This window comes from Scyliorhinus torazame, chromosome 20 (genome assembly GCF_047496885.1).
Source record: "Scyliorhinus torazame isolate Kashiwa2021f chromosome 20, sScyTor2.1, whole genome shotgun sequence".
NCBI classification, from domain to species: domain Eukaryota; kingdom Metazoa; phylum Chordata; class Chondrichthyes; order Carcharhiniformes; family Scyliorhinidae; genus Scyliorhinus; species Scyliorhinus torazame.
In genome coordinates, this window is record NC_092726.1 from 928477 (window position 1) to 950312 (window position 21836).

A 21836-nucleotide genomic window follows, 5' to 3' on the forward strand; every position below is an offset into this window, starting at 1 on the left:
AGTTCGATAGAGTGGTCAAGAAGGCAATACAGCATGCTTGCCTTCATCGGACGGGGTATTGAGTACAAGAGTTGGCAGGTCATGTTACAGTTGTATAGGACTTTGGTTAGGCCACATTTGGAATACTGTGTGCAGTTCTGGTTGCCACATTACCAGAAGGATGTGGATGGTTTAGAGAGGGTGCAGAGGAGGTTCACCAGGACGTTGCCTGGTATGGAGGGTGATAGCTATGAAGAAAGATTGAGTAGATTAGGATTGTTTTCGTTGGAAAGACGGAGGTTGAAGGGGGACCTGATTGAGGTCTACAAAATTGAGAAGTATGGACAGGGTGGATAGCAACAAGCTTTTTCCAAGAGTGGGGGTGTCAATTACAAGGGGTCACAATTTCAAGGTGAGGGGGAGAAAGTTTAAGGGAGATGTGCGTGGAAAGTTTTTTACGCAGAGGGTGGTGGGTGCCTGGAACGCTTTGCCAGCGGAGATGGTAGAGGCGGGCACGATAGCATCACTTAAGATGCATCGAGACAGATATATGAACGGGCGGGGAACAGAGGGAAGTAGATCCTTGGAAAACTTCTTCCATCGGGAAGGAGGTACAGAAGTCTGAGAACACGCACAAACAGACTCAAAAACAGCTTCTTCCCCACTGTTACCAGACTCCTAAATGACCCTCTTATGGACTGATTTCATTAACACTACGCCCTGTATGCTTCATCCGATGCCAGTGCTTTTGTAGTTACATTGTGTATGTTGTGTTGCCCTATTATGTATTTTCTTTTATTCCCTTTTCTTCTCATGTACTTAATGATCTGTTGAGCTGCTCGCAGAAAAATACTTTTCACTGTACCTCGGTACACGTGACAATAAACAAATCCAATCCAATCCAAAATAGGTGACCGGTTTAGATAAAGGATCAGGATTGACTCAGGCTGAGGGGCCTGTTCCTGTGCTGTAATTTCCTTGATCTTTGTTCTAGTACTTTATCCATAATCCAGTGCAATCTCACCTTCTGTGTCAGTCTTTTATGCGGCACTTTGTCAAATGCCTTCTGGAAGTCTAGATATACCACATCCCCAGGTCCCCCATTATCCACCTTGCTGGTTACGCCCTCAAAGAACTCGAGCAAGTTTGTCAAGCATCACTTATCCTTCATAAAACTATGCTGACAATGGTGGATTGAGCTTTGTCTTTCCAAATCTTCAGTCATCTCCTTAACTCCGGGCGGCATGGTAGCACAGTGGCTAGCACCATTGCTTCACAGCGCCAGGGACCCGGGTTCGATTCCCGGCTTGGGCCACTGTCTGTGCAGAGTCTACACGTTCTCCCCGTGTCGGCGTGGGTTTCCTCCGGGTGCTCATGTTTCCTCCCATAGTCCAAAGATGTGCAGGTTAGGTGGATTGGCCATGATAAATTGCCCATAGTGTCCAAAAGTTAGGTTGGGTTGCAGGGATAGGGTGGAGGTGTGGGCTTAGGTAAGGTGATCTTTCAGGACCCGGTAAACATTTGATGGGCCGAATGGCCTCCTGCACTGTACATTCTATGATTAACAAAACACAGGATGCTAAAAAAACTCAGCAGGTCTGACAGCATCTGCGGGAGAGAAACAGTTAACGCTTCAAGTCCGAAAGTGTTACACAGAACATTGAACGATACAGCGCAGTACAGGCCCTTCGGCCCACGATGTTGCACCAAAACAAAAGCCATCTGACCTACACTGCCATTATCATCCATATGTTTATCCAATAAACTTTTAAATGCCCTCAATGTTGGCGAGTTCACTACTGTTGCAGGTAGGGCATTCCACAGCCTCACTACTCTTTGCATAAAGAACCTACCTCTGACCTCTGTCCTATATCTATTACCCCGCAGTTTAAAGCTATGTCCCCTCATGCCAGCCATTTCCATCTGCGGGAGAAGGCTCTCACTGTCCACCCTATCTAACCCCCTGATCATTTTGTATGCCTCTATTAAGTCTCCTCTTAACCTTCTCTCTAACGAAAACAACCTCAAGTCCATCAGCCTTTCCTCATAAGATTTTCCCTCCATACCAGGCAACATCCTGGTAAATCTCCTCTGCACCCGCTCCAAAGCCTCCTCGTCCTTCCTATAATGCAGTGACCAGAACTGTACGCAATACTCCAAATGCGGCCGTCCCAGAGTTTTGTACAGCTGCAACATGACCTCCTGAGTCCGGAACTCAATCCCTCTACCAATAAAGGCCAACACTCCATAGGCCTTCTTCACAACCCTATCAACCTGGGTGGCAACTTTCAGGGATCTATGTAAATGGACACCTCGATCTCTCTGTTCATCCACACTTCCAAGAACTTTACCATTAGCCAAATATTCTGCATTCCTGTTATTCCTTCCAAAGTGAATCACCTCACACTTCTCTACATTAAACTCCATTTGCCACCTCTCAGCCCAGCTCTGCAGCTTATCTATATCCCTCTGTAACCTGCTACATCCTTCCACACTGTCGACAACACCACCGACTTTAGTGTCGTCTGCAAATTTACTCACCCACCCTTCTGCGCCTTCCTCTAGGTCATTGATAAAAATGACAAACAGCAACGGCCCCAGAACAGATCCTTGTGGTCCGCCACTTGTAACTGAACTCCATTCTGAACATTTCCCATCAACCATCACCCTCTGTCTTCTTTCAGCTAGCCAATTTCTGATCCACATCTCTAAATCTCCCTCAATCCCCAGCCTCCGTATTTTCTGCAATAGCCTACCGTGGGGAACCTTATCAAACGCTTTACTGAAATCCATATACACCACATCAACTGCTCTACCCTCGTCTACCTGTTCAGTCACCTTCTCAAAGAACTCGATAAGGTTTGTGAGGCATGACCTACCCTTCACAAAGCCATGCTGACTATCCCTGATCATATTATTCCTATCTAGATGATTATAAATCTTGTCTCTTATAATCCCCTCCAAGACTTTACCCACTACAGACGTGAGGCTCACCGGTCTGTAGTTGCCGGGGTTGTCTCTGCTCCCCTTTTTGAACAAAGGGACCACATTTGCTATCCTCCAGTCCTCTGGCACTATTCCTGTAGCCAATGATGACATAAAAATCAAAGCCAAAGGTCCAGCAATCTCTTCCCTGGCCTCCCAGAGAATCCTAGGATAAATCCCATCAGGCCCCGGGGACTTATCTATTTTCAGCCTGTCCAGAATTGCCAACACCTCTTCCCTACGTACCTCGATACCATCTATTCTAATAGCCTGGGTCTCAGCATTCTCCTCCACAACATTATCTTTTTCCTGAGTGAATACTGACGAAAAATATTAGTTTAGTATCTCTCCTATCTCTTCAGACTCCACACACAACTTCCCATCCCTGTCCTTGACTGGTCCTACTCTTTCCCTAGTCATTCGCTTATTCCTGACATACCTATAGAAAGCTTTTGGGTTTTCCTTGATCCTACCTGCCAAATACTTCTCATGCCCCCTCCTTGCTCGTCTTAGCTCTCTCTTTAGATCCTTCCTCGCTACCTTGTAACTATCCATCGCCCCAACTGAAACTTCACACCTCATCTTCACATAGGCCTCCTTCTTCCTCTTAACAAGAGATTCCACTTCTTTGGTAAACCACGGTTCCCTCGCTCTACCCCTTCCTCCCTGCCTGACCGGTACATACTTATCAAGAACACGCAGTAGCTGATCCTTGAACAAGCTCCACTTATCCAGTGTGCCCAACACTTGCAGCCTACTTCTCCACCTTATCCCCCCCAAGTCACGTCTAATGGCATCATAATTGCCCTTCCCCCAGCTATAACTCTTGCCCTGCGGTGTATACTTATCCCTTTCCATCATTAACGTAAACGTCACCGAATTGTGGTCACTGTCCCCAAAGTGCTCTCCTACCTCCAAATCCAACACCTGGCCTGGTTCATTACCCAAAACCAAATCCAACGTGGCCTCGCCTCTTGTTCCGCTCAGGCCGCAAGCATAGAACCATCTAGGGAACAGGCCATTTGGACTGGGTGTGTTGTGCAATGAGAAAGGATTAGTTGGCAATCTCGTTGACAGAATCCTTGGGTATGAATGACCACAATATGGTAGAATTCTTTATCAAGGTGGATGGTGAGGTAGTTTCTGAGACCAGGGTTCTGAACCTCAATATCGGTATGAGACATGAGCTGGCTATGGTGGACTGAGAAAAATTATTGAAAGGAAGGACAGCGGACAGGCAATGACAGCATTCAAGGAATGAAAGATGAACTCCAAAAGTTGTTAATATCTATTTGGCGCAGGAAGGTGAACCAAGGCTTACAAGGGAAATTAGAGACAGTATTCGATTCAAAGAGGCTTACACATTAGCAAGAAAAAGCAATAGACCTGAGGATTGGGAACAGTTTAAAATTCAGCAAAGGCAGATCAAGGGATTGATTAAGAAGGGGAAATATAACATGACAGTTAACTAGCGGAGAACATAAAAACAGACTAAAAGTTTCTCGAGGTATGTAAAGAGGAAAAGATAAACAAAAACTAACATACAGCCCTTACAGTCAGAAACAGGGAATTCATAACAGGGAACAAAGAAATGGCTGAGGAACTAAATTTGTACTTTGCTTCTGACTTCACGAAGGAAGACATGAATAATGTACCGGAAGTTCTGAGAAGCATCCATTTTAGTGAGGAGCTGAAGGAAATTACTATTAGTAAAGAAATGGTTTTGGTGGAATTAATGGGATTGAAGGCGGACAAATCCCCAGGGCCTGATTATCTTCATCCCAGAGTACTTGAGGAAGTTCCCTAGATATAGTAGGTACATTGGTGGTCATTTTCCAAAATTCTTTGAACTCTGGAATGGTTCCTACGGATTGGAGGGAAGGTAGTGAATGTAACGCCGCTATTAGAGAGAAATCTGGGAACTTTGGGCCAGTGAGCCTAAGGTCGGTAGTAGGGAAGTTGAGTCCACTATCAAGGATTTCATAGCACAGCATTTGGAAAGCAGTGGTGTAATCAGACAAAGTCAGCATGGATTTATGAAAGGAAAATCATGCCTGACAAATCTACTGGAATTTGTCCAAGATGTAACTAGCAAAGTTGACCAGGGAGAATCGGCGGGTGGTTTATTTAGACTTTCAGAAAGCTTTAGACAAGGTCTCACATTAGCAGATTAGAAAGCTGGTTAGCAGGGAACTTGCAGTGTCGACATGTAGGTGGACGTCGCATTTGCGTGGCTCCTGTTGGAGCTTTTGTTTTTTGGCCCTTTGCACCCAGTTTTGCCGAGAATTTGGGGATTTTTTGTTGGAAAGTCATACGGCAATCAAGGACGCCAAAAACCCATAGAAAGAATCCGGGGGGGGGAAAGGGGCAAGCAAAATTCCGCTGGTGGGTTTGGCGGGGGGAAAGAGGGCGTGAGCAGGCTCGCGGAGTGGGGCTGCGTCCATCATGGTGGGTAAGCTGGTTGAGGTGATGGCGGGCAAGTTTGAGTGGCTATTTTCCAAGCACTTTGACAGGCATTGCAAGGAGATGATGGCCGCGCTCAAGGAGTGGGTGGATTAGACGCTAGTCCCGATGAAGGAGACTCTGGCAAATATGTCAATGGTGGTGCTGGAGCAAGGAGAGGCATTGAAGATGGGTGAAGGAGGCATTGTCGTGGCACTGCCAATTCACCTCGAGGGTGAGGAGCTGCGGGGGCTGGTGGAGAGTAACAAAGGGCTGAGAACTAAAATGGAGGACCTGGAGAACCGGTCACACAAGCAGAATCTAAGGATTGTGGGACTGCCTGAGGGACAGAGGTCAACGCAGTACTTTGCGGAGATCTTCGCCATGTTTATGGGGGAGGAGGAGGACTCCATCCGACATGAGTTGGACAAGGTGCACCGGTTGCTCCAGCTGAAACCAGATGATGAAGGAGCAGTGCTCCGAAAGCTAGTGTTTGAAACAAACCTGGTGTTGTAAGACTTCTTACTGTGCTCACCCCAGTCCAACGCCGGCATCTCCACATCATGACATGATAGGGAAGGCAGAATATTCGGCCATTATTATCTCGGACCATGCTCCACGTTGGGTGGATGTGGCCCTGGAGAAGGGGCCGGCTCAGAGGTCTGTGTGGAGGTTGGACGTGGGATTTTTGGCAGACCAAAATTTTTATACCAAAATGGGAAAGGTGATTGAGGACTCTGTGGGGTTTAATAGGGACCGGGGCGGTTTCGCCCTCTGGTGTGCGAAGCATTGACAGCAGTAGTTGCGAGGCGAGGTTTGACCTTCTGTCCATGGAAAGGCGGTTTGGCCGTTGAGATGGGCGAAGGGGGCCGTGCGTGAGTCTGGGAAGAAGGTCAGCCGCTTGTTGGCGTGTCAGCTCTGCCAGCAGGCGACTTCCGGTTGCGGCGATGCGGAGCTAAGCCGCGCGTTTCGGCAGCTCCCGCGAAAACGGACTTTCGGGCTCACCAGAGGAGCCCCAACGGTGTTTTTTTTTGACTGATCCCATGTGGGAAGGAGCAGTGAGGTCCCCCCCCCCCCCCAATATTTGGCGTGGAGCAACGAGGAAAGAGGCCATGCAGCAGAGAACAAAACGACAAGATGGCGGAGGGCGGAGTGCAAGCAGCGTGGTGGCCAGACCAGCAGGAGTTCTTCATGAGATGTGTGGAGGTGCTGAAAAAGGAGATGCTGGCGCCGATGCTGTTGGCGATCGAGGGGCTGAAGGAGACCCAGGTGGTGGAGCTTCGTGAGGTGAACGATAAGGTGAACACCAACGAGGACGAGATCCAGGACCTGGCGGTAAAATGGAGGCGCACGAGGCGGTGCACAGGAGGTGGGCTGAGAGAATTGAGGTCCTGGAGAACAGGTCGAGGAGGAAGAACCTCCGGATTCTGGGTCTTCCCGAAGGAGTGGAGGGAGCTGATGCCGGGACGTACGCGAGTGCGATGCTCCATTCGCTGATGGGTGCGGAGGCCTCTCCGACCTCCTGGAGCTGGAAGGGGCTCACCGGGTCCTGGCGAGGAGACCCAAGGCAGATGAGCCGCCAAGGGCGATAGTGGCAAGGTTCCATCGCTTCGTGGATAAAGAAAGTGTGCTGAGATGGGCCAAGAAGGTGCGGAGCAGCAGATGGGAGAACGCGGTGATCTGGGTATACCAGGATTGGGTGCGCGGAGGTGGCAAAGAGGAGAGCTGGCTTCAACCGGGCCAAGGCGGTGCTGCATAGAAAAAGAGTCGGGTTCAGCATGCTGCAGCCTGCGCGACTGTGGGTCACTTATCAGGACAGACACCATTATTTTGAAACGCCAGAAGAGGCTTGGACCTTTATACAGATGGAAAAACTGGACTCGAACTGAGGGGATGTGGTTGTATATGGGGTTGTAAATATGGGTAAAGAATATTTTGTGGGTGGGATGATGGATGGGGATGTGGGTAGAGTTGTTCCTAAAATTTCCTTTTTTCCTGTCTGTAGACAAAATGATGATGGAGAATGTGGGCGTTGGTCCTGGAGGGAGGTGAGACTCGGGGATGAGGGAACTGGGATGATGGCCGCAACAGGAGCTGTGCCACGGGGCGGGGCTGGTTCAGGAAAGCGCGGGCTTTTTTCCCGCGCCAAAAGGGGGGGGGGGAATGGAGGAAGGTAAGGAGGAGGAGAGACTCCCACACGGGGGAGATCAACGGGAAGGCGGGGGAAGCCGGGGTCAGCAGAGGTCAGCTGACTCACGGACGTAATATGGGGGGAGCAAAAGTGCCAAATGTGGATCGGGGGGGGGGGAGGGGGGGATTCTAGGGTTGCTGCATTGTCCATGGGAGAACTGAAAATGGAAGAGGTGGTCGGGGCGGGGGTTCCCCACCTGGGGCACTGGAGGGAGTGGGAGGCGCGAGCACCGGACTGGCCTAAGATAGGAGATGGCTAGTCGGCCCCGGGGGGGAGGGGGGGGAATGGGGAAAGGGGGAGAGGACCCCCCCAATCCGGCTGATCACGTGGAATGTGAGAGGCCTAAATGGGCCGGTTAAGAGGGCCCGAGTGTTCGCGCACCTAAAGGGACTGAAAGCAGACGTGGCCATGCTTCAGGTGACACATCTGAAGGTGGCAGATCAGGTCAGGTTAAGGAAGGGATGGGTGGGACAGGTATTCCATTCAGGGCTGAATGCGAAGAATAGAGGGGTGGCAATACTGGTGGGAAAGTGGGTGTCATTTGAGCCCAAGAACATAGTAGCGGACAAGGGAGGCCGATACGTGATGGTGAGCGGTAGGTTGCAGGGGACGGAGGTGGTACTGGTGAATGTATATGCCCCAAACTGGGGCGATGCTGGATTAATGAAACGGATGTTGGGGCGTATTCCAGACCTGGAGGTATGGAGCTTGATAATGGGTGGGGATTTTAACACGGTGCTGGACCCAGCATTAGATCGTTCCAGATCTAGGATGGGGAGGAGGCCGGCTGCGGCCAATGTGCTTAGGGGGTTTATGGATCAGATGGGGGGAGTAGATCCGTGGAGATTTGCCAGACCTTTGGCCAAAGAATTTTCTTTTTTCTCCCAGGTACATAAGGCCTACTCCCGGATAATTTTTTTTGTTTTGGGCAGGGCACTGATCCCGAAAGTGGAGGGAACGGAGTATTCGGCCAGAGCCATTGCAGACCATGCCCCGCACTGGGTGGAGCTGCAGCTGGGGGAGGAGAGGGACCAACGCCCGTTGTGGAGGTTGGATGTGGGACTGCTGGCAGACGAGGAAGTGTGCGGGAGGGTGCGGGGGTGTATTGAAAGGTATCTGGAGGCTAACGACAACGGGGAGGTGCAGGTGGGAGTAGTATGGGAGGCGCTGAAGGCGGTGGTCAGGGAGAGTTAATCTCCATTAGGGCTCACAGGGTGAAGAGCGAGGGCAGGGAAAGGGAGAGGTTAGTGGGGGAGATTTTAAGGGTGGACAGGAGCTATGCAGAGGCTCCGGATGAGGGACTACTCGGGGAGAGACAAAGTCTACAGACGGAGTTCGACCTGTTGACCACAGGGAAGGCAGAGGCACAGTGGAGGCAGGCACAGGGGGCGATATATGAATATGGGGAGAAGGCGAGCCGGATGCTGGCACACCAGCTCCGTAAGAGGATGGCAGCGAAGGAAATAGGTGGAGTCAAAGATGGCAGGGGAACTACAGTGCGGAGTGCTGGGAAAGTGAATGAGGCTTTTATGGCCTTTTACGAGGAATTGTATAGGTCCCAGCCCCTCGGGGGAATAGAGGGGATGCGGCGATTCTTGGATCATTTGAGGCTCCCAAGGGTGGAGGTGCAGGAGGTGGCTGGTCTGGGGGCACCAATTGGGGTAAAGGAGCTGGTTAAAGGACTGGGGAGCATGCAGGCAGGGAAGGCCCCGGGGCCGGATGGGTTCCCGGTGGAGTTCTACAGGAAGTATGTAGACCTGTTGCTGGTAAGGACCTTCAATGAATCAAGGGAGGGGGGGACCCTGCCCCCAACAATGTCGGAGGCGACGATCTCTTTGATCTTAATGCGGGATAAGGACCCACTGCAATGTGGGTCGTATAGACCGATCTCGCTCCTTAATGTAGATGCTAAGTTGCTGGCAAAAATGTTGGCCATGAGGATTGAGGACTGAGTTCCGGGGGTGATTCACGAGGACCAGACGGGATTCGTAAAGGGTAGGCAGTTATAAAACACTAATGTGCGAAGGCTCGTAAATGTGATAATAATGCCTTCGGTGGAGGGAGAGGCGGAGATGGTGACAGCCATGGACGCGGAGAAAGCCTTTGATCGGGTCGAGTGGGAGTATCTCTGGGAAGTGTTGAGGTTTGGGTTCGGAGGAGGGTTTATTAGTTGGGTTAAGCTCCTGTATAAAGCCCCGGTGGCGAGTGTGGTCACGAACCGGCGGAGGTCGGAGTATTTCCGGCTGTATCGAGGGACGAGGCAGGGGTGCCCCCTATCCCCTCTGCTGTTCGCATTAGCAATTGAACCTTTGGTCATGGCGTTACGGGAGTCGGGGAAATGGAAGGGGGTGGTTCGAGGGGGAGAGGAGCATCGAGTGTCGCTGTACGCAGACGACCTGTTGCTGTATGTGACGAATCCAGTGGAGGGGATGGTTGAGGTAATGCAGACCCTACGGGAGTTTGGAGACTTTTCGGGCCATAAGCTCAATGTGGGAAAGAGTGAGCTCTTTGTGATCCATCCGGGGGACCAGGGAAGAGGGATAGACGACCTACCGTTGAGGAGGGCTGAAAGGAGCTTTTGATATTTGGGGATTCAGGTAGCTAGGAGCTGGGGGGCACTGCATAAACTCAATTTGACGCGATTGGTGAAACAGATGGAGGAGGATTTTAAAAGGTGGGACATGTTGCCACTCTCGCTGGAGGGTAGGGTACAGTCAGTTAAAATGGTGGTCCTCCCGAGATTTCTTTTTGTATTCCAATGCCTCCCAATTGTGATTACTAAGGCCTTTTTAAAGAGGGTAAGCAGGAGCATTACGGGATTTGTGTGGGCGAGCAAGACCCCGTGGGTAAGGAGGGGGGTTCTTGGAGCGTAGCAGAGATAGAGGAGGGTTGGCATTGCCGAATCTGGGTGGTTATTATTGGGCAACCAACGTGGCAATGATCCTTAAGTGGGTGATGGAGGGAGAGGGGGTGGCGTGGAAGAGTTTGGAGATGGCGTCCTGCAAAGGAACGAGCCTGGGGGCGCTGGTGACGGCACCGCTGCCGCTCTCGCCGACAAGGTATACCACGAGCCCGGTGGTGGCGGCAACACTAAAGATCTGGGGGCAGTGGAGACGGCACAGGGGTGCGACGGGAGCCTCGGTGTGGCCCCACAATCAGAGACAACCATCGGTTTGTCCCAGGAAGGATGGACGGGGGATTTCAGAGCTGGCATTGGGTAGGGATTAGAAGAATGGGGGACCTGTTCATTGACGGGACGTTTGCGAGCTTGGGGGCGCTGGAGGAGAAGTTTGGGCTACCCCCGGGAAACGCTTTCAGGTCCATGCAAGTGAGGGTGTTTGTGAGGCGGCAGGTGAGGGAATTTCCGCTACTCCCGGCACGGGATTCAAGATAGGGTGATCTCGGGCGTATGGGGCGGGGAGGGCAAGGTGTCGGCGATATACCAGGAAATGAAAGCAGGGGGGGAGGCTTTGGTAGAGGAGCTGAAGGGTAAATGGGAGGAGGAGCTGGGGGAGGAGATTGAGGAGGGGCTGTGGGCTGATGCCCTAAGTAGGGTTAATTCCTCTTCCTCGTGTGCCAGGCTTAGCCTGATACAATTTAAGGTGGTTCATAGAGCGCATATGACGGGGGCGAGGCTGAGTAGGTTCTTTGGGGTGGAGGACAGATGTGGGAGGTGCTCAGGAAGTCCGGCGAACCATGCCCATATGTTTTGGTCATGCCCAGCTCTGGAGGGGAGTGGCGGGAACAATATCTAAGGTGGTGTAAGTCCGGGTCAAGCCAAGCTGGGGGCTAGCACTATTTGGAGTAGTGGATGAGCCGGGAGTGCAGGAGGCGAAAGAGGCCGGCATTCTGGCCTTTGCGTCCCTAGTAGCCCGGCGAAGGATCTTGCTAATGTGGAAGGAGGCGAAGCCCCCCAGCGTGGAGGCCTGGATAAATGATATGGCTGGGTTTATCAAGTTGGAGAGGATAAAGTTTGCCTTGAGAGGGTCTGCGCAGGGGTTCTGCAGGCGGTGGCAACCGTTCCTAGACTATCTCGCGGAGCGTTAAATGAAGGTTGGACAGCAGCAGCAACCCGGGCGGGGGGGCGGCATGTAAGCAAGAAAGCACATGAATGATCCGGAAACTGACATGTACGGGAAGAATCCAATGTACAAAGTTCTGTATTTTATTGACTTGCCATGTTCATGTCTTGCCACGCAAGTTCTTTTTCTTTTCTTTGTTACGTTGGGGGGGGGGGGGGGGGGGGTACGGCGGAAAATATTGTTATTGAAAAACTCTTAATAAAAATATTTTTTTAAAAAAAGCTCTGCCAGCAGGTGGCTACGAGAGAGATTGTTCGTGTCCAGGATGGGACGCGGGAGCAGGTGCACAAGGTACTCAAAGAGTTTTATAAAGGTTGTATAGGTCGGAGCCTCTGGAGGATGAGTCGGACATGAGCGAGTTGGTGGGGCAGTTGGAGTGTCCCGAAATAGGAGAGGGCAGGGTTGGAGGAGCCAGTGGGGGTGAAGGAAGTGCAATAGGGCAGTCAGCAGGCGGGTAAGGTGTCGGGACCAGATCGTTTCCTGGTGCAGGCTGGCGCCTGTTGGTGGAGATGTTTGAGGACTAAGAGGGAACTTCCAGAAACGATGCGACAAGGACCTGGTGGAGTGTGGCTCTGTGCTGATTCCCAAGATATTGGCCAAGGTGCTGCCGCTCAGGTTGGAGGAAGTACCTCCTGCAGGTGATTGGGGAGGATAAAACGGGGTTCGTAAAGAGGTTTGGGATTGGGCCGAAGTTTGTGGTGTGGCTGAAATTGTTGTATAAGGATCTGTTGGCATGTGTGTGCACAAATGAGATTAATTCAGGGTACTTTCCTCTGCATAGACTTCAACCCACTTCAGGTTCAGGATTGTGGGAGTGCAGGCTACTCGGGACCTGGCTCGGCTCCGTAAGTTGATCTTCACGAGTCTGGCGGGCAGGGTCAAGGCTGTTTTCTGAGGTGCCACGGCCAGGTGCAGGCAACTAAGATGAACATCTTGTGGTTTTTATTTTTGTTACAACGCCTACCGATCTTTTTACCAAAATCGTTTTTTTATGGGGGTGGATAGGTTGGTCTCGTGTTTGTGTGGGCGGGGACAGTGGCGAGGATTAGGAGGACGGTGCTTCAGAGAGGGCGACTGTCGGGGTGCCCCTCCCAAACCTGTTATATTATTGGGCAGCGAACGCTGCGGTGCGGAGTTGGAACAGGGCGACGGAGGTTTTGTGGGTGAGGATGGAGGCAGCTAAGGGGTCAGGGTTGGGGCGCTGGCAACGGTGCCACTTCTGTTTGCCCGGGGAAGTACTCTGGGAATCTGGTGACGGTGACCATGCTGAATATATGGAGGAAATTTCAGCAACACTTTAGGGTGGGGGCGGGGTCAAAGTTGATGCTGATTTGAGTCAGCGAGGATGCTTGCTTGGTTTCAGGGATGGGAGGAGCGAGGGGTGATGGAAATGCAGGACATTTTTTCGAAGGGCAGTTTGCGAGTTTGGAGGAGCTGGGGGTGAAGTTTGGGATCCCGCGGGGAGAGGCTTTCAGGTACAGGCAGGTGTGGGATTTCGCGGAAAATGTTTTTCTGACTTTTCCGGTAGCACTGTTCTCCTCACTGCTGGAGGGGTTGCTGTGGGTGATGGGGCTGGAGGTGGGGGGGTCATCTCGGCGATCTACGGGAGGAGTTTGGAGGAGGATAGGGCATCTCTGGAGGGGGTTACGGCCAAGGAGGGGGAGCCGTGGTGTGATTTGTTGTGGAGGGTGATCAGCCTCTTGCACAAGGCTAGGGTTGATAGAGCTAAAGCTGGTACACAGTGCACCTGACAACGGTTGAGGGGGTGGAGGATATTTGTGAGCGGTGTGGGAGGGCCAATCACACACATGTTCTGGACCTGCCCAAAGTTGGAGAAATTTTGGGGGCCGTTCTTCAGCACAGTGTCGGTGATCCTGCACATGGACTTGGGTCTGGACCCCGGGGGCCATATTCAGAGTGTCGGAGTTGCAGACGGGAGCGGGGGCAGATGTTTTCGCCTCTGCCTCGCTGAGCATTCGCAGGCAGGTCCTGTTAGGGTGGAGGTCAGCTCCTCCATCCTGTGCCTCTGTGTGGCTGGGGGATTTACTGGAGTGTTTGTACTTGGAAAAGGTGAAATTCACTCTGAGAGGGGGCGAGTCAGGGGTTCCATCAGAGGCTGGGTTTGTTCTCCTACATTTCAAGGAGCTGGTTACTGTCAACGGGTGGGGTGGGGGTTTGTGGGGGAGAGTTTAGGGTTTTCTGTTGGTTTTACTTAGAAATGTGTATTTTAAATGTTAAAAATTTGGACAATTTGTTTTAAAGCTGGTTTGCAGACAGAAAGTTGGAATAAATGGGTCTTTTTCTGATTAGCAGGCAGTGACAATGGGGTACCGCAGTGTGCTAGAACCACAGCTGTTCACGTTATATATTAATGATTTGGACGAGGGAACTAAATGTATTATCTCCAATTTGCAGATGATACAAAGTTGGGTGGGAGGGTGAGCTGTGAGGAGGATGCAGAGATGCTTCAGTGGGATTTGGACAGGCTGAGTGAGTGGGTACATGCATGGCAGATGCAGTATAATGTGGATAAATGTGAGGTTATCCACTTATAAAAATAATCTTTATTAGTGTCACCAGTAGGCTTACATTAACACTGCAATGAAGTTACTGTGAAAAGCCCCTAGTCTCCATATTCCGGCGCCTGTTCGGGTACACGGAGGGAGAATTCAGAATATCCAAATTAGCTAACAGCACGTCTTTCGGGACTTGTGGGAGGAAACCCACGCAGACACGGGGAGAACGTGCAGACTCCGCACAGACAGTGACCCAAGCCGGGAATCGAACACGGGACCCTGGTGCTGTGAAGCCACAGTGCTGACCACTGTGCTGCCGTCCTGCCCACTCAGTAGCAAAATTAGGAAGGCAGATTATTATTTGAACGGGTGTGAATTGAGAGAGGTGGATACTCAGCGAGACCTTGGGTGTCCTCGTGCATCAGTCGCTGAACGTAAGCGTGCAGGTCCAGCAGGCAGTAAAGAAGGCCTTCATAACAAGAGGATTTGAGTATAGGAATAGAGATCACAATTGTGCAAACTCTGCCCTCCTAACTCCAGCTAACAGCGCCTTCCCCACAACAAAAAAGTAAATCCTTTTTTCTGAAAGTTAATTTATTGAAGATATATCGAAAACATTTCGAGAATATAAAAACAGGAACAACCCATAACGTGAAAGAACAACAAACACCGCAAAACATATTATAAATTCATATAGCACCATAACAAAATATAACATTGGGCAGCACAGTGGTTAGCACCGCGGCCTCATAGCTCCAGGGTCCCGTGTTCGATTCCCGGCTTGGGTCACTGTCTGTGCGGAGTCTGCACGTTCTCCCCGTGTGTGCGTGGGTTTCCTCCGGGGGCTCCGGTTTCCTCCCACAGTCCCAAAGATGTGCAGGTTAGGTGGATTGGCCATGATAAATTGCCCTGTGTCCAAAAAGGTTGGGTGGGGTGACTGGGTTATGGGGATAGGGTGGGGTTGAGTGGTGTGCTCTTTCCAAGGGCTGTGCAGACCTGATGGGCCGAAGTGGCCTCCTTCTGCGCTGTATGGCTACCAACACCTTCCACTTTAAATCCTGTTTCTGCTTCGCCCAGCTCAAAACCTTCTGCTTCACGTGGTAACTGGAAGCAGACTATGACCGCCCTCGGTGGCTCAGTTGTTTGTAAACTACTTGGTCTGCCTCGGGCACTCCACCCCGTCAGACAGACCCACGATCCTCGGGTTTTGCCTCCTCGAAGTGTTGCCCAGTTTGTCCACCTTGGCCCTTTATTGACTCCGCCACCCTCCGCAGCTCCTCGCCCATCGAGGTGAACTGGTCACTATGTTGCAACATTCCTCCTCCAACCCCTTCAACTTCCCTCCTTGCTCCCGCAACCTTTATCCCACCCTCATCCACCCACTCTTTAAGCAAAGCCGTCATCTGGAACTACGACATTCCACCAACTCCTTAGGACTTTCCACATCAGCTCATCCAAAAAGTATGCCTGATACTGGGCGTAAAGAGCCAAAAAACAAAGACTCGCAGGAGCAACCTAATTGTGACCTCCACTGACACGTTGCCACCGGAAATCCCTCAAAGTATTGGAAATTCCTCAAAAAGTACTAACTTTCATTCGATCGTTTCTAGATTGCATTAATTTTCCTCTCTCTCTCTCTCTCTCTCTCTCTCAAGGACACTGGAGAACAGGCTGTTACTGAAGACACCAATGTGCACCAACCTGTGGCAGAGACTCCATACGAGGGACTTTGTGCACGGGCACTCTATGACTACCAAGCTGGTAAGTACATTTATCAACATCACACCAACATCAGCCAGGTTTATTGGCCAAGCCACTCATCCACTCTAGCTCAATAGTCAGATTGAGGAGCCACATGCCTGTTTTTGCTCCTGGCAGGAAAATCGTTTTCAGGCCTACTTTAATCAGGCTTTCCAGGTGCCGGGCTGGACACGCAACCAGGGAGAGTAGATGTTCCCTCTCCTTGTTCCAGTCTTTGTGACCAGTGAATCACCTGAAAGCTGTGTTTGCTGCCGCTGTATCTGTGCAGGGGGTGTATTGACTGACTGTGCAGTCACAGCGATGTCACTCAGCCTCAGCTAGTAGCCTACACCAAAAAATATATCTGGAATATTGGGTGCTGGAAAGATATTTAACAGGTCCAGCATCAATAAAATATTTTTTTCATCATGTTTCAGGCTTCACAGGAACAGTGATTCCCAAAACACAATCCTGGGATCAGGAAAGTGACTTGCTGGCCACACAGCTCTCGACTACTGATTGGCTCCCTCCCTCTTGCTTCCCTGCTGTCTACAGGTGGGCAGTGAGCAGAGCTCTGTGGGCGCAGGCCCCTCTGTGGGCGCAGGCCCCTCTGTGGGTGCAGGCCCCTCTGGGCGCAGGTTACCTGCACCCACCTCCTGTTTCAATGTCTATACCATGTATCCTGAAACCTCACTCAGCCTCGAATACGAGGTACTTGGGTAAGGTGAAGCATAAGATGATGTTTTAGTGATGCAGTTAATTGCCCTGGTAGCGGTTTGCACTCAGGTTACCAAGTCTGGGTGTATTCCTGGAAGTTTCATCGTACAACTTTCCACCCCCACATTGCTGCCATTGGCTCACTCGGCAACCAGAATGACAACACTCAGACGAACAGCGGTTTCCTCATCCCTGGCATTTTTTTGTAACAAACACGAGTTCAAAGAATTTGAAAACATCTCTTTGGTTCTCCTCCCAGAGACGCCAGAGCAATTCTCTGAAACAAACTCATTCCAGTTGCTCAGGATTGTCCCGTCATTATGTTTCTTGTTTTTTTAAAAAAAAAAAAATTGAGAGCCCAATTCTTTTTTTTTCCAATTAAGGGGCAATTTAGTGCGGCCAATCCACCTACCCTGCACATCTTTGGGTTGTGAGGGTGAGACCCACACAGACACTAGGAGAATGTGCAAACTCCACACAGACAGTGTCCGGGGCTGGAATCGAACCTGGGACCTCAGTGCCGTGAGGCAGCAGTGCTAACCACTGTGCTACCGTGCTGCTCCTGTCCCTTCATTATGTTATGAATTATGTATCAGCATTAAACCTGCTCTGCTAAACTCTCTCTCTCTCTCTCTCTCCCTCTCTCTCTCTACCTCCTTCCCCATCCTTTCCCCCAATACCCCCTTCCCGCTCTCTGATACTTGCAGCTGATGAAACTGAGATATCCTTCGACCCTGATGATATCCTGACCAAAATTGAGCAGATTGATGAGGGCTGGTGGCGGGGCTATGCCGTGGATGGTAGTTTCGGGATGTTTCCAGCCAATTATGTGGAGCTCCTGAGTGGTTAATCTGTGCCCAGGTCGCTGGACGAGCTGGTCTCTCGTGGCACTCAAACTGCCATCTGATCAGCACCAAGAAAAACTTGTTCTCAATCGCCAATCGCAAGCCAAATCTACTCTGCCTCAAGCTTTCCTTGTGCCATTTTGGGGAAGAGTGTCAGGCGGGGGGGGAGGGTAGTTTATTGCTCAAAGTGCTGGCTTTATAACCATGGGGGGGGGGTTGGGGGGCATTCCTCCTGGTACCTTTATCCCTAATGACCCCCACCTCCCAATTGACCAGGTGGGAGAGGGGGTGGGGACTCTTGGGCTGAATCAGTGTGTTCGGGGACAGGATTGGATTCGGAGGTGGGGGGGGGGGGGGGGGGCTCAGCAATGACTGACTCTTTCTGACCAAGAGAATGGCCATTAATGTTTTTACTAATACAGTATTTTGTTAATGAGACTTTCACATTCCTTTTCTCACTGGGTGGTGTACATTTGACAAATTGTATTTTTGTGGTAATTAAGGGGGCTGCAAGCTTGCGATTTTGCTGTTCTCGTGGTTTTATTTAATGCTGTGACTGAGCATTAACACAAAAGCCAAATACTGTGGATGCTGGGAATCTGAAATACGTGTCGGTGGGACAGAGAGAAACCGAATGGGCATTTCAGCTTAATGGCCTTTGTTGAGAATGGGAAGTTTTGAAGAAAATACACACCCGAGGGAGTAAAATGGAGAGGTCTGTGGCTGCATTAATCTCTTGCACCCAGAAGGATCACAATACCACGGCACGATAAAATCCTATCACATTCCCCCACACACACAACCCCCATCAACGCTACCTGTCCTGACCACCTGCTCAGTATTACACCTGACCCCTTCCCACTCTCTTCCACCAGGAAATGGAGGGTTTCCTGACACTGGCACTTCCTCATGTTCGGGCCTGAGGTCCAGAAGCGGATCGGGGGGGCGAGATTTGAGAGAACCTTGAATTAGATCCAGTCCTACCACTACTTCATTTCCCCATCAGCTGCTAAAGCCTGCCCTGCCCGGCCTTTACCTACTGCAGTGTTCATGTGAGTCAAATCTGTGAGGTTTCGCTGACTAGGAATCGCAGGCTTTTATCTGGGTTTTAATTGAGACACTGTCTAAAATATTAACAATTGTGAATCCTGATTTATGGAATGATTTATTTTGAAAAATGTCAATCATGTAAAAGTACGGTATTGATTATTTTCTGAGCATATTACAAACCTGTAATACTGGCAGTCTTCTCCAAAGAGGCAATGGCTTACAGATCTGCAGTGTATCAGTGTGTGTTTGAATCGGATTACTCACATTCCTTGTTCAAGAACGTTCCCCAGCCCACTCGCACCACTAGTCTGCTTCCCTCACTTTCTCATTTGTTGAATTGTCATTAAATAAAGGTGTTTTATTTCTGGGGTCTTGACCTTCCTGGTTGCGTTTGTACAAAGGAATAAAACTTTGGTCAGGAGGTTTCCACACCTTGTTACATTGTTCTGTGCTCTGCTGCTCAAATATCTGCTCACGTGCATCTGTCACATCAGATATTTCACGCACAGTTAAAATGTTCTAATCTGGAATTGCAAACCCATATTTCGGGTCTGCAAATATCTTTCAACAACTGTCATAATTATCTGGACATTTACCACATTGCTGTTTGAGGATTTCGCTGTTTGCAAATTGGCTGTCACGTGATCTACATTACAACAGTGATTGTCCTTCACAAAGTACTTCTTGGCTTTAAAATACTTTGGGGGAAGTTCTGAGGTTATGCTTTTGTTTTGAGTGATGATTCGGACATCAGTCCAAAGATGTGCAGGTTTGGTGGATTGGCCATGCTAAATTGCCACTGTGTCCAAAAATGTGTAGGTTAGGCTGCGGGGATAGGGTGGGGGAATTGGCCTAGGTAGGGTGCTCTTTCATACGGTCAGTGCAACCTCGATGGGCCGAATGGGAATCTATCTGTTAAAAATGGTGCCAAGGGTTCTTTCACAGGAATTAACGATAGATAGGATTCTGGGTTTAATATCTGCTCTGAGCGACAGCACCTCTGCCAGTGAAACATTGCCTCAGCACTTAACTGGCAGTTTCAGACTCGTGTCTAGAGTCGATACGTGAGTCCACAACACTCTGATGTGTGAATAGTATCTCCTCAGCCAAGGACGATGTAATTTGTTATGGTGGAGTGTGGATTATTGTGTGGATATTAATTACTGCTGCCTGTGTACTGCTTTCAAAATGTTCCATTGAAGTTGCCTGAAAAGACTTCCGGGTGCGGCTATGCAGAGCTAGGTCGCATATTCGGCAGCTCCCGCTTGGAACGGACTTTTGGGCTCTTTTCCAGGGCCCCCACAGCATTTGTTTGACATTTCCCGATGTGGGAAGAAGGCTGCAGCATCCCCCTGACAGTGTCCCCCAGGAATGTTGTGTCTTTTGGCTACCAGACCCGGCAGAAACAGTGAAGGATTTGGCTTGAGCTGCAGCAATAGACAGAGGCCCCTTCCAGCATGCAGGCGGGGGAAGGGCAAGCTTAAAGCTGCAATCTGACTTGACTCTATCAAAGGTGAATTCTAGCAGCAGAGGGAACAACTGTGCAAGGATCTACCAAGGCCATTGAAGAGGCGGGGATGAGGCTTCTGGTGGCAACAATGGAGGAGTAGGTCGCGCATTCGGCAGCTCCCGTCTGGAACCGAGTCTCAGACCTTTTTCAGGAGTTTCCACAGACTTTTTGGGGCAGACTGGTGAAGCAAACACTGCCAACTTCTATGAAACGGACCAGAAGTGTAATGGCCAAAGGAGCGGCATGAGCAACGGGAGAAGCGAGGGAAAGAAAACAAAATGGCGGCGGCCAGGGACAAAGGGGAGCTGCAGGAGTTCATCAAGCGCTGCTTCGAGGAGATGTTGGCGCCTATGCTTTCGGCAATTGAAGGACTTGGGATCACGCAGAAGGCCCATGAAGCTAAGATCCAGGAGGTACAGAAAAGAGTCAGTCAGAACGAGGACGAGCTCGTGGGCCTGGCGGTGAGAGTGAAGCAGAACGAGGCGCTACACAAGAGGTGGGCGGGAAGACTCGAAGACCTGGAGAACAGGTCGAGGAGAAAGAATCTGCAAATCCTGGGTCTCCCTGAGGGAGTGGAGGGGGCTGATGCCGGGGCATACACGAGCACGATGCTCGAGACGATGATGGGCACGAAGGCCCCTTCGAGGCTGCTGGAGTTGGACGGGGCACATCGGGTGCTGGCGAAGAAGCCCCAGGCAAATGAGCCGCCAAGGACGATGGTGGTGAGGTTCCACCGGTTCACGGACAGAGTGGGCCCTGAGATGGGCCAAGAAGGAGCGGAGCAGTAAGTGGGACAATGCAGAGATCCGAATATACCCGGACTGGAGCACGGAGGTTGCAAAGCGGAGAGCGGGTTTCAACCGGGCCAAAGCGGCGTTGTACCGGAAAGAAGTGAAATTTGGAATGCTGCAGCCAGCGCGACTGTGGGTCACATACAAGGGCCAACACTATTACTTCAAAACGCCCGAAGAGGCGTGGGCCTTTGTACCAGCCGAAAAGTTGGACTCTAACTGAGGGTGGGGGGGATGTTTTGGGGTTTGATGTGTGATGATTGTTGTATATAGGGGGTCAATCACGCGCAGGAAATGTTACATGGGCTGGGGGAGAGAGACAAGGCTGTGACAGGAGCTGCGCCAGAGGGGGCGGAGCGGGCTTTGGAAAGCGCGGGTTTCTTTCCCGTGCGTGGGAAGAAAGGCGGGAAGGAGAACAAAGGAATGCATATGGATTGGGAGACTCCCACGCAGGGAGGTCAATGGGACGGCGGGGAAGACGGGGTCAGCAGGCGTCAGTGGACTTACGGGAGTGACGGGGGAGCAAAAAAGCTAGACGGGTCTGGGGGGGGGGAAGGGTTGCTGCTGCACTGGCCGAAAGGGAATGGGACACAGAAAAGGTGGTCGGGACGGGGGTCCCCCCCTCTGGGGGACTGGAGGGTGAGGGAGGCTTGGACACGGGACTGGCCCAGAAAAGGAGATGGCTAGTCGGCGGGGGGGGGGGGGGGGGGGGGGGTGGTGAGAGCCCCTCCAATCCGGCTGCTAACGTGGGATGTGAGGGGCCTGAATGGGCCGGTGAAGAGGGCTCGAGTGTTCGCGCACTGAAAGGGACTGAAGGCGGACGTGGCCATGCTCCAAGAGACACACATGAAGGTGGCGGACCAGGTCAGGCTAAGAAAGGGATGGGTAGGACAGGTATTCCACTCGGGACTGGACACGAAGAATAGAGGGGTGGCAATATTGGTGGGAAAGCGGGTGTCATTTGAGGCCAAGACTATTGTAGCGGACA

The 21836-nt window shown here is 51.1% G+C and overlaps 1 protein-coding gene across 6 annotated transcripts in view; it reads left to right on the top strand.

The window, feature by feature from the left end:
* dbnlb (drebrin-like b) overlaps positions 1-18916 on the top strand; it is a 57913-nt gene extending 38997 nt beyond the window's left edge. For 4 of the 6 annotated variants that reach the window (XM_072485549.1, XM_072485550.1, XM_072485553.1 and 1 more), the window contains 3 exons: positions 11902-11970; positions 15851-15956; positions 17360-18916. In XM_072485549.1, the coding sequence (XP_072341650.1) occupies positions 11902-11970; positions 15851-15956; positions 17360-17502 (318 nt within the window). In that variant the 3' untranslated portion in view covers positions 17503-18916. The remainder of the gene's footprint in view (positions 1-11901; positions 11971-15850; positions 15957-17359) is intronic. The other 2 variants (XM_072485551.1, XM_072485552.1) reach the window with 1 other exon arrangement.
* Positions 18917-21836: the final 2920 nt, after the last annotated feature.